This window comes from Callionymus lyra, chromosome 16 (assembly GCF_982586985.1).
Source record: "Callionymus lyra chromosome 16, fCalLyr1.hap1.1, whole genome shotgun sequence".
NCBI lineage: Eukaryota > Metazoa > Chordata > Actinopteri > Syngnathiformes > Callionymidae > Callionymus > Callionymus lyra.
In genome coordinates this window covers 10,238,947-10,252,483 of record NC_141833.1, presented here as the reverse complement: position 1 = coordinate 10,252,483, position 13,537 = coordinate 10,238,947, and the positions used below count along the sequence as shown (strand labels likewise).

General features: G+C 39.4%; 1 protein-coding gene across 2 annotated transcripts in view; it reads left to right on the top strand.

Annotated features, from left to right (window-relative positions):
• The first annotated feature begins 4,259 nt into the window (after window positions 1-4,259).
• LOC148063607 (ephrin type-A receptor 3-like) overlaps window positions 4,260-13,537 on the top strand; it is a 106,922-nt gene continuing 97,644 nt past the window's right edge. For both annotated transcript variants that reach the window (XM_087811504.1, XM_087811503.1), the window contains exon 1: window positions 4,260-4,440. In XM_087811504.1, the coding sequence (XP_087667630.1) occupies window positions 4,320-4,440 (121 nt within the window). In that variant the 5' untranslated portion in view covers window positions 4,260-4,319. The remainder of the gene's footprint in view (window positions 4,441-13,537) is intronic.

The following is a 13,537-nucleotide window of genomic DNA, read 5'->3' as shown; positions in this document are numbered from 1 at the left end:
TGATCACAATTAATGTCATTGCATTAATGGTACCATAATCTCCAAAAATACATACATGCAGTGATAATATAATTGATCGCGTCAACATAATATTAGACATTTATAGCTTTTACTTGTTGCACAATTAAATAAATACATATTTTTAAATTAGAAAACATTTTTTTAATATCTCTGTAAATAAACGTGCCATTATTGATATAGAAATATTATTTATACAAGGTAAATTACTAAAATTAAATATATATTAAATACATATATTACATTGAAATTGAATCCATCAATGATGAAAAAACAAGCTTTCTCTTTAAATTAAAGGGTGTTTTTCAGCTCCAGCAACATCTTGAATTCATTCCCAGTGACCTCCACGACCCTGACGTAAACACGCATCCATGCATTAATCATGAGACTGTAACTCAGAGTAAAGGCTGTCGCCGACACATCTGCGTGCGCCCGAATGTCTTTTTTTCGCGAGCTTGAAATTGAAAATCTGACCTCGCGCTCATCCGACGACACCTTTCCACACGCTGTAACTTATTCATGTCCAGTCAGGTCCAGACACCAGACTTGAATCTTCGGGGAAATCTGCCTAATATTGGGAGAGGTTTGAGCGTCGAGGGTGAGAATCAAACCGAGGACGGAGCGAAGAAGAGCTGACACTAATCCAGTAATTGTCATGTGGTCGTGTTGCTTATCAAAATAATTGACAGGACAGTGAGATGGAAGTGTTTACGCTGGTGATCGCTCGCCGACGAATCTGCGCCGGTGACGAGGGCGACGGCTTGTCATGTGGTCGGCTGGAGGCGAACTCAGAAGACGGCATGAATCATGGACGTGTGACTCCAGAATATCATCCATTTCCCTCTCTTTTGTCTGAGGTCAGGCAGGAGGCAGCAGAGACACAAAGACTCTCATCGTCTCGCTGGTGTGTTCCGGGTCTGCCCCGGGGCATCCACCCACGTCGGCATGTGAAGAACATCTCAACATTGAGATCAGTAATAGAAGAATGCATTTTAGAATGAAGGATTGAATACAGATGTTAAGATATAGATAGAAAACAATATAAATGCTACATTTTTTTCATTTTTTACCAAGAACATGGACAATTTCCCTGTTTTACTCTGTGTTATTTTGATCTTTTTAGCATATATTTTTTGATTGTTTAAGTGCCTTGTGACCCTGGTCTAGAAAAGCGCTGTATAAATAAAAATTATTTACTTACTTACATAGAAATCAAACATTTTTCTATTAATTTCCTAGCCATGACTTTCTTTTCGGGGTTGCCAAAAGCTTAAACAAACTTTGTATGTTCTTTTGGACCGTGGGAGGAAACCGGAGACCCCGGAGTAAACTAGCACAAACACGGTGAGATTGTCGTCCCACAGTAACACCCCATTATAGCTATTACAAAGACACTGTATCTTTTAATGATCAAACCTTTGCATGAGTTTATGTATCAAATTTCTTTCCCTTAATCTGTGATCTTTAAAGTAGGGGCCACAGTGGGCCCCTGAAAAAAGTAGGGGAAGGGAAGAGTGGATTTTTATATATTGTATATCTGTGGTTTGTACTCCGGTTTCCTCCCACAGTCCAAAAACAAACACAGGTTGATTGGGAACTTGGGGAAATTGTCGTAAGTATGAGTGTGTGTGTGAACGGTTGTGTGTCTTTGTGTGTCTTGCAACAAACTAGCGTCCTTTCCAGGGTGTCCCCTGCCTCTCGCATGAAGAAACTGGAATATACTAAAGCCCCCCCTTCACTCCCATAAGGGATTAAGCGGTAGAGAAAATAAATGAGTGAATGAAAAATAAAATATTTTTTACCTTTTTACCTGAAAATACAACGAGGAAACTACCTTGATGTTCGGATCCTCAAGTTTCCGATTGTACCTAAACACACCACCTGTGATGATGTCACATTCTGTGTCCCCCCGGCTTTGTGCGGCGAAAATGTACAGTTTTCTGAGCGGGAAAAGAAAGTGGCAACTGCAGTTTAAGATTATGTTGCTACTCTCAAAACAAGTTTTAGAGAATATGGAGCCCTTTCTTTGACTTGCTGGAAGGAATAAAGTTAACACGTATCAGACAAGTTTGAAAGAGATCTCATGGTCATGTAAACCTGAAAAATATGAGGCATTATACATCAAGTACGGATTTACAACAATAAAGACAAATGGCCATGATTGCTTGAAATGTTTAACAGATAATGATTATTGAAAAGTGAATTAAGGTGAAGAAATATATTCTAAAATGTTATGTTTATTGATATATTTTTGAAGGGTTTTCTGTGTTAAATGGATTCAATGTTCACCACAGTATGTCAACATAATATCTGACACTGTGGTGTGCAGTACAGGAGCACCTCAGGGGACAGTACTGGCCCCTCTCCTCTTCACCATCTACACTTCAGCTCTTGCAGCTGAACACCTCAAAGACCAAGGAGCTGGTCTTGGACTTCGGGAGGTCCAGGACAAAGCCACGTCCAGTGTCCATCAGAGGCGACGAGATGGAGATAGTTGACAACTATAAGTACCTTGGTGTGTGGCTGGACAGTAAACTGGTCCTGCAACACAGACCATGTGTATAAGAAGGTTCAGAGTAGACTGTATTTTCTGAGGAGACTTCGATCATTTAACATCTGCAAGAAGCTCCTCTGCATGTTCTACCAGTCTGTGGTGGCCAGTGTCCTGTTCTATGCTGTGGTGTGTTGGGGTGGAAATGTGTCCAAGAGGAGTGTCAACAGGTTGGACAGATTGATCAGAAAGGCTGGTTCTATGGTTGGCATGAAGATGGACTCACTGGTGACAGTTGCTGAGAGGAGATCACTGGACAAACTACTGTCCATCATGGATGATGATAGCGATCCTCAGTCATCAGTGAGCAGAGAAGCACGAATGCTCCTCCGATGATGCAACACTAACAGACTCAGGGACTCATTCATTCCTCGTGCTATTAAGGTAAGGTAAAGTAAGGTAAGGTAAGGTATTAGGCTTTATAATTGTGAATTTGGGGGCAGGAGTGGATTGAAAGTATTATGACATTCTGTTCTATGTTCATCTTTGTATCCTTTCCTTTGTGGTTCTTTTTAATCTGTGTTCATTATTTTGATTTATGTCATTCATACTTTTACTCTGTCATCCCTTGCCCTTTGTTCATTTGTTCTCGTTTTTATGAAACGATCGTCTGCTGATAACTGGACGTTGAAAATCTGTCGTTTAATCAACATTTATTCAACACATGAAAAAATACATGATGAGGAAGAGGACATTCGTGGCGTAAATTTGGACACCTGTGGTCAGTTGAGACAGAGCAAGGTATCAACGTATTCAATGTATATATAGAATGAATAAATGTTGATTCACTGATAGAATGAGTTAAGTATTGTTCCAATGTTGTTTCAATATCAGATTTCAATGTTGCCTGACAATGTTACAACTTTAATTTAACGTATTTTTGCTATATGGGTAGGCTTATGGTGTTTGTTTTTTTTTAGTTTGGGAACCATTGCCCTTAATCACAGGTCCCCAAACACTGGGTCACTTAAAAAATGTATTGTTTTAAGACACTTTTATTCCTGCAGGCTTTTCCTTGATCTTCTGAGACTCTTGTGTTTGTCTCTGTGTTGTCTTGACCTTTAAAGTATTTTTTTATTTTTTTATTTTTTATTTTTTATTGTTTAAGCGCTTTGTGACCCTGGTCTCTCTCTTTCTTCACTGAACAAAATCAGGAAATAAATAATAACACTATTAAAGAATTCATAATAACCAAATAACCATCTCTTCACAGAATAAGAGTCAGGAAATAAATAATAACACTATTAAAGATTTCATAATAACCAAATAATTCTTTCTTCACAGAACAAAAATCAGGAAATATAATTTTAGGCACTAGAATTTTTGATATCTTTCAAACCAGAGCAAAAAAAATGCAGGTTATATAGAATATAACAACGAAAAACATAAGATCTTGATTTTTATTTAGCGAATCTAAAACATGATTTACCCGCTAAAAAAAACGGGTGGCGCTATATTTTAGTCGCGCACTGTACATGAAAAAAAAACGCAGTTTGGGAACCAGTGCCCTGGAGGACTAATCTCCAGTTTCTGTTTATCTAAAATAGTTTTATGCAAACATTAGAATCCTCATGTTTCAGGATCAGAGTTGAATGACAGACTCTCCTCCTCCTCTCTCTCTCTCCCTCTCCCTCTCTCTCCCTCCCTCCCTCTCTCTCCCTCCCTCCCTCCCTCTCTCTCTCCTCCACTCGCGCGCACTACAGTCCGCGCCGCCAACAGGGATGCATCGAGGGCGCAGCGCAGCCTGAGAATGGCACCACCACGCGTCCTGTGGATCTATCCGTCCTTCTTCTTCACCTCCCCGCTCCTCCTGCTCTTCTCGCTCGCGCCGACCCCGTGTCGAGCCTTACGGAATTACCCGGAGAATGAAGGTGGGTGTCGCGGGTTTGCGGGGTGTTTTGGGAACCCCCCGAGCTTTTTTTTCTCCACATATACATCCATATAAATGGACTTTTTTAAAAGTGATGGATGGTGATGCTGAGGGAGGATGGATCTCCACGTGACCAACTTTATAAAAAAAAAAAAAAGAAGATCAAATCTAGTGACCAATGAGTGTGTCTCTAAACGAGCAGCAGTTCCATTAGGTTTGTCACACATTATTGCATTAACATTGATGTCCAGGGACAGGAATGAGCCAATACATCCACTCACTAACTACTTCTGACTCCTGTGAGAGGCTGAGGGATGGAGGGAAGAGAGACTTCATCATTTGTTTGTTTGTTTTTTTAAAAAATAAGTGTCATTAGGGGTCGATCTGACCCGACTTAACCCCGGAGATCATTAAAAATATAAACATCAGAGAGGAAAATGTATGTCACAGCCCGGAGGAGTCGGCGAACAAAGACTCAGGAGGATATAAAGAGAGAGAGAGAGACCAGCCGTGGAAGTGTGTGTGATTTTTTAACAATGCTTGTTACACTGAAATATTCATGAAAATGAAAATAACTGGAAGCTATAGTCGTGTGGATTTTTGATAAACGCCAACCGAGGATTTGGGAATCGTTTAGTCGATCACTTCTGCTTCTTTTATATACTTTTTAATTTGATTTTAACCTCAGATTGATGGCTCCTGGAGTCCCCATCATTGGAGACCACTGGCCTAATTTACACCTCTCAGGGAGTGTGTGTGAGTGTGAGTGTGTGTGTGTCCACTGGGACAGTAATCTAATGAAGCCGTTTCTGTCTGAAACTCTGCTGCTCTTACCGTTGTGTAGCTGTGAAGGCACACTTTGCTGAGAGATGCTCTCTTCTTTGTGCCAGTGTGTGTGTGTGTGTGTGGGCATCTTTTGTGTATCAAGTCTGCATCTTCTCCACCCACACATCTCTGGAGTCCTAATATTCCAGGAAAATCCAATTAGAAGAAAAAGAAGAAGGAGTTATTTTAGAGTCTTTTGATAAAAAAAAAGAGTGTTTTCACTGGTCCTGGAGAGACGAAGAAGGTGGAAGTCTAAGGGTTTGTTCTTCAGCTACAAGGTCCTCGTTGAGACCAGCAGAGGGAGCCGGACTCCCCCCCCTCAGACCCACCGTCCCTCCGGGGCACTCTGATGTAACAACAGGGAGGATGCTCCGAGGTCTTCCTCCCGTCCTCCTTTTTTAAGACTCTCACTCGGTCCGGATTGTTCGATACCTTTCCTGACAGTTGCTGGCTTTTTTTTTTCTATTTTTAGATCAAGCTCCAAGGTCCTTCTAACATCATGGAGAAGATGATTTTGACGTTGAGAGATTGTTTTACGTCAGTCACATTTCACTTAACTTAACGTTTGACATAACTGTGATGATTTAATGCCATGAAACTATTCTAGTCTCATGTACAAATCTTTCTTAATAGACTCACAATTCGACCTTCAAAAAAAGGTTCTTCCACCTCTAGCGTTTCTGTCCGCGAGCTCGGCTAGAAAGTGAAGCATTCAGTTAAAAAACAACAACACATTACACGTATTTAAGGGGTTGGTTTGCTTCATTTTAACACCCTGGTGGACCTTGGCTCCCGCATGGGTTTGATTGATAAAAGCGGCTGTTGTTTATGTCAATTAAAAATACAGCGTAATAACCAGAACATGCAAACATCCCGGGGCTCCGGAATAATGTATTTAATGGAAAAAATGTTTGAAAATGGAGAATTATTAATGAATATTTCCTCTGTTTTTTTCCGCGGGAATGTCCAGATATTGTCGCAGTTCTGAGTAAAAATTACTAAAATGATTTGAACGTAATTATTTATTTAAAAAATACTTATTTTCGTAGAACGGACTTTCATGAACTATGAACTATGAAAAATGGTTATATATCTTTTTTTAAATTTAAATTTGAACGTGAACTAAAGCATTTTTTTTAACTTGTAGAAGCTTATTAGGATAACAGTGTTTGTAGCCAACATGCTAGCTGTTGCAACACATACAACCATCATGTTAACTGCCTTTAATTCCTTAAATTGAATATTCATGCAGTCTCTAAACATGTGCAGTGATGTTAGCGTCATCCTGCATCTCGGTGGAAACATTAATTATGAATATTTTAAACTTTTATTTCGTATAGATTGGGTAGCTAGCATGAGCTAAGGATAACCTGGTCGAGTCTGTTTTAAATTGGTGTCAGTCAAACAATTTTGAAAGAAAAGAAAATTTGGATTGGAAGTTAAATCTATTTGTAACATTGTGATACGTCTCCTTGATAAAACAAATATGCTACACTGAAGGAATATTACTGAAATAATATTTGTGTTCGGTGTGTACAGTTGTACCAACAGTGTAGAGTGTAGACCAGTCTCTTGTTAACACAGCATAGGGTTAAAAAAATGTTGCTATCTTGTTTACATTAAACATTGAAGGTTTCTGAATCTTTTGTTTTTTTGTAGCAATACTTCCTGTGGAAGTGGAATAGAAGCTGAGAAAGGTTTCCTTTTGAATCCAAAAATATTGCTTAATCAGCATTGTGTCATTTTGGTCAAATTCTTCTATATGTGTCAGACTTTCTTCTGAGTCATCAGGTCGAGGATTTTCCCCTCGACCGGTTCCTAATTTGACAGGACAGTATCTCCGACCTTCTTCCTAGAGACGTCCTCGACTAAACTTTATTTATAAAGCACTTTTAAAACAACAGCAGTTGATACAAATATGATTAAAATAAGTTACTTTAACTGCTCATTCTTTTGTTCAGAACTTTCTAGCTTGTGGTATATTATGAGCTCCAGCTTCTGGCTCAGCTCAAACAGACAAAGCGTGAAACTTTTGATCTTTTTTCGCTTGAAAAGGAAACATTTTCTACAGTTTTATAAACAAAAATTATGTAAAAAATGGGTCAGTTTTCTTGCCAAAACCACGTACATTTAAAACATTGTAGTAAATATTAGTTGGAGTAGTTAGAATATCCCGTTCAAGAGTATAATGTTTGTGTCAAGAACTAATTATTAAAAATGTGTTTAACCTTTTCAACGCTTAATCTGTTGTTAGCAACTATTGTTAGCAACTTGCTATAATGAAAAGGTAGTGTCGATATCACCAAAAAGCTTTCACAAAAGAGATTTTGAGACGAAAAGACTAGATCAATTATTGTCGTCATTAACCGAAAAAACACGCAAACCATCGTTTTTCAAATGTAAACAAATCTAGGATAGGGTTACAAAAAATGGCATTTTCAAGTGATACTCTGTGTGACTTGACTCCACTGCTACATGAATTTGGTCCGAAAACCGTTCTAATGTCTAACGGTTTGCGCTAATGGTTTAAATCCGTTTCCTCTCATTTGCGCCCGCTAACTCACAGTAGTCTATACTCTAGTGGTGGTCTACTCTAATGGGCCGGCGCTAACCCCCCTCCTCGACACGAAGTCCGTTCATCGGATCGGCCTTCAGGTGCCGAGGGGGGGACGTCGACGGTATTGCTTCGTAAGCTTAACAAACGGGCGAGCGCTTCCTGCAGAGGCGAGCGCCGGCGCACACACTTGCCTAATGATTCACAAGACGGCGGTATAATGATAGGTCAAAGGTCCTCTGTGCTTTAATTGCTTTAATCCATAACGGTCGCTTGTAGTTATCGGCAGAGCCATACCTCACCCCCGGAGTGTGCGTCCTGCAGGTGGGTCCGAAACGATTGCTGCTGCTCCCGTGTTCCAGCCGTGACCTTGGACGAGAGGAGGATATAGATCTTCGCTCTTTAACGGCCGTACAGCAGGCAGCTCCCGGAATCATCCTCCTAATCCCCCCCCTTCGTCTCCGATATTTCACTTCCTTCCCACTGTTTTCTTTTTTTTTTTTGCTTCTTTTGTCTCTCGGCCGACGACGCCGGGATCAACCCGTCACTCGTAATGAGGAGGTGATCCTCGGGAACACAAGTGCGACACACACTCACAGCTACACACTAATGTACAACAGGGGAGGAAGGACCACGTATTCCCGAAGATGGCCGACTCTTAAGAGTTTTATGGATAAAAGTAATATCACAAGAACATGAAGCAAGCGAAGGGATCATCAGGGTGAGCACAGCGCCCCCTTTCTTCTCTCAGAGGGCTTTGTTTTTATATTTCATCGCTGTTGTTTGATGATCTGCTTCATATTGAAGTGAGGGATAACGGTTATTTAGAAGAAAAACACCATCTGTTTTACTGTGTTTTTCAATGGTGATCTTTGTGCTCATGGGAACGAATCAGAGCGAAAGAAGAACGGTAACTGTTGTTGTTCTAAATTAAAACACTGTTGTGAGTCGGAGGAAGCAGTTTGCTCAAATTAAATTGAGACTTTCTAATGTTAAGTTTAGAGTTGTTACGGTACTTAAACAGTTTTCAACTCGATACCGATACTAATTTATGTTTGAGAAAAATGTGAAAACAATCTCTGTTACATCACTTAACTGAAGCACACCTGAATTATTTATTATTATAAACATTTGTACGAAAATAAACTGTGATAGTAAGTGTCATGTTTTAGCTAGTGCAAAAAATACAACTACAATAAAAACTAGATGGTATCGATACTTTTAAATATGAGTATCGTATCTGGATACGACGTTAAAGTACCAATACTTTTTTTGAGTTGGATACTTTTGAAAACCCTAGTTTAGTCAAATGTTGTCGTCGTTGTCTTCTGGACGTACGGATCATAGAGACGTTGAACATTTGTATCTGTTGGCTACAGAATTGGCCAAAAGACGAGAAGTTGGTAGTACTATAGCTCGGTTCTATTGGAGGTAAAAGATCATGAGTTTATTCAAACTCACACTCGAGAACGTCGAGTCAGTCAAACACGTGTTTGCAAGGGTATGTTTCTCCGGGCGTTGACTTTTCCCTGGAAATGCTTTGACCGACTGGAAATAGGACTTTATCTCAATACAGGTCATAGCGACTGAACTTGGCAACAACACATCCTGTTAGCCGTTGGACCTCAAGCATGTCGGAATAACAAGATTATTTGGCGTAAACAAGTCCTCTTATCATTTCACAGATCGGCATCTGATCCACGTAGAAAAGACAAATCACACGACTGATAACAGATACAGATGCTTAAGCTAGTCCAGAGATTTAGACCAGGATCTCCAAGAAAATCGCCCAATAAACAAAGATAGTTTTCACGACAGTTTTTGAACTCTGGCTACATTATGGCATTTAAGAATTATTCTAATGGAAAATAAAGCCTTTTTTAAATAAATGTGTCCATATTTACTAACTTTATTAAGTTGTAAGTGCTTTCAACAAACTTTGCCCTTTTGCTTTTACTTTAAGTTTCAGCGAACCAAAATTACTGCTGGTTATATTTGGTTATTATGAGTTTTATTTAACGTGTTTTAAGGATTTCAATTCTAAACCTGAAATATAATGAAAAAAAAACAGAATTTAAATACGTTTTTGTATTAAATTGTTTCATGCGTAACTCATCAATCCATCCATTGATTGATCAGAATCAGCTTTATTGTCACTAATGTAAAGAACAAAACAGGAATTTTTCATGAATTGTAAAAAGCGAGACAAAAACCAAAGCAGCCATTTGCGGCGTTCTTAAAGTAAAATCAATATGAAATGTAATTTATAATAAAGAAGGAAAATCACATTGTTTTATATCATTATCAACTGCATCTGATCTTTTTAAAAATATATATTTTCATTTTTTTAATTATTTTTTGCAAAGTTTTCTCATATTAAGGCTTGTTCCTTTGGCTCATGTTTTGGCTCGAGGGCCCCTCATAACGGAGTCCATTTGGTGGCCCCTTTGGAATTGTAATTAACCAGTTGGGGGTTCGAATCCAGAACAAAAAGACCCTCAAATAGTTGAGTGAATGGAGGCGCCAGAAGAGGAGCAGCTTGTACAACAAAGTGTCTTCGAGTAAAAAATCAAAAAAGTAAACTCGAACGAGGAATCGGTCGATCTTTGTTCCTCTCAGCGGTTTCTGGTGAAAGAACGAGGGATGAAGGATGGATGGAAATGCAATCATCATCCGAGGCGGAATCATTCCCAGCAGCAATAATAATTAATATTGAGCTTAAATGTTTCTCGAGCTTCTGTCAGGAAAATCTTCCCCTTTTTTTTGTTCCGGACCATTTGGCCGACTTTGCTCAAGGGTTTAATTGTGGGTCAGAATCACTGGGCCTTGGCAACTTTACCCAACATGCACTTTTTCTTTTCCCCTTCATTAACCCTCCTTCACTCTCCCTCCTCGCCACCTCTGACCTTTGTTTTGGCTAAATTGAATCCGGCTCTTCTGTGTTTGCTCCGGACTCGTGGCGGCGGCGGCGGCTGCGGAAAAAAAAAGCTGCTTTAACCAGCAAACAAACAAACGGGGATTTAGGTCAGCGTGCGATATGTTTGCCGACCATCTTCACTCCTTCCACGAGTGATGAGCTTTACACGAAACCCTGCAGCTTTTATGGTAAAATATAGAAACAGGAGATAGAGGGTCAATATAGACCATGACACGAGTCGTTCTTTTTCAGGCAAACTTTTTTTTGCTTCACTTTGCAGGAGAATATGAAATGAATCTCCTGCACTTGAGGAGGTTGAGAAGGTTCTGCTGTGTTTGCAGTTTTCAGCTCCCAAAAAAGATAAATAAAAGCGAGAAAAGATGGTGAGTAAAGTATCTATCTTGTAAGGAAGCAACAACAACAATAAAAAAACTACAAAGCTGAATTTTTAAGCCACTTTAAAACACAAATTGAAAACGGTGACAACAGAGAGTGAAAAACAACATAAACTTAACCATGAAAATTAGAATTAAATCACATTATTTGTGTACTTTTACATCCTTGTGATGCATTCGGGTTCTTCCTTCTATAGGCCTGTGGGTGGAATAAAAAGAAACATGCCAGTGTTCAGTCGTGACAGACAATAGAATGTGTGTGTGTGTGTGTGTGTGTGTGTGTGTGTGTGTGTGTGTGTGTGTGTGTGTGTGTGTGTGTGTGTGTGTGTGTGTGTGTGTGTGTGTGTGGCAGTAAGAGCGACCTGTCTAAACACTCTTACATTTGACATGTGAGTTCCTATCTGTCTGTGCTGCTGTGGTCCTCCTGAGAGTCCAGGCCAATTTACCCTCCTGTGACCAGCCCCTCTTTGACAGCAGTGTGTGTGTGTGTGTGTGTGTGTGTGCGTTTGAAAAGCTCTTGTCAGTTGAAAGCGACAGATCCAACTCCATCATATGCACCCTCTATATATATAAGCTTTTCTGAAAGTTGCATTTTTGCTCCTTAGTAGCAGCAGAATCATAAACTCTGTGGCCTGATTTGACCTCATGAGGTCATAGAAAGAAGGAAAAAACACGAAGTAAGAATATATATATTTTTTTTATATAAGATGGTCCCTCGTAATGTGGAGGTTACACTTTTAAAGCCCCCTTGTTTCATTGTCTTTCACTTGTTTAACTGAACATGAAGACTTATTACCCATCCCTCTCAACAACCTTCTCAGTTACGGCTCTCATAATGCTTTGCCGCCCAGCCAACCAATACCAGCTGTCGAGTAAGGACTTGTTCAAGCTCTCGTCCACGTTCACCGATATCTCAGAGAACTGGAAATATTTAGGAATATTAGGGGTGTTAGAAAATATCGATGCATTGCAATGTTTTAGTTTATTTTAAACAATACTGGTTTTGATAATTTTGGCTTAAAAAAAACATTATTTTTGTTCACTTAAATTCAAATAATTTCGATGCTTTTGTTCATTTTTGTGTTGCAATTAAACTTCCGGCCACTTGATGGCAGCAGTCCTTACGTCCCACGTAGCTAAAAGAACAATGAAATCCAGACGATGACTGAGGACGAGAGGATACAGCCGCCTCAAGCAGATATTAAACTTGATGTTTGGGCATATTTCCGTTTCAGAACAAATGGAAGTAAAATGAATACATATACTTGTTTCTATTATATCACGATATATCGTGTAGCTACGTAACATTTGAACACATCATGGTATCGACCCAATCAGCCTTCACTAAGTAGAGCAGTGTGTAGAAAGGCATCATGGGAGTTCTGTTGGCAATTATCAGTGCGGTAATTGGAGCCTAAGTTCTGTGGTTGTATTGAATTCTTTGTAACAAGTGATTAATAAAGTAACAAAAACTAAATTTAAAAAATACTGTAATACTTTTTAAATTCATTGAAACATCTTGTCTGGTCAAGAGAAACAAATATACATTTAAATCAAAGTAAGATTTAGGTGAATTTAGGTGCACATACTGTAACATATCTTTGGTAAATTCTTGCTCACAGCTTCACAAAAGACAGTTTGAACACAAGTCAAAAGTGTGTGTGGACGACAAAGACACACAAACGCACTCCTGCGTCTCCATGACTGACAATCTAGGGCATCAGTGGCGTCATCGTTGGCGTGTCCTGTCACTGTACATAAAACAAGCAAAGTCAAGCCACTCTCCGGCGGGCGAGGAAGACCCCGGATCCAAGAGAGTTCTTCGCACGGCAACATTTTCATAAACACTGAACTCATTTCAGCTGAGCCATTCCATTTTGCTTCCTGCGCCGGCTTTTTAATAAACCATGTGCACTCCTTTTAAAAATCACTCCAGCGAAGCGGCGGCCGTGAATGACGGGCTCACGATCGCAGGCTTTCCGTGCTCAGCGGAGGACGTCAGCGCTCACGTCTATTTTTAGAAACTGCATTTTTCATGGGATCTAATCTGGAAATTAATGGATCTTGGATCTCAAAGCAGTCTTAAGGGACAAGTGTGGCCTGGGGGCCAAATGTGGGCCCCTAGCGCTATTGATTTTTCAATAGCTTGACATTTTTGTTGGATTTTCTATCAAGGCTTGCTATAAATAATTGACTTTTAATTCAAAAAATTAAGTTTGTTGTTGCATTTACTTGATGCTTTTTTTGTATTTCTGTTCTTTCAATTAAAAAATATTTATTACTTTAAGTTACACAATTTCATCAATCCACGCATGAATTGGATATAATCAAAACAACGTTCAATAAATAACACACAAGGTCAAAAAAGACAAATAAAAATACAGTATAAAATCAAATAATAATGGCT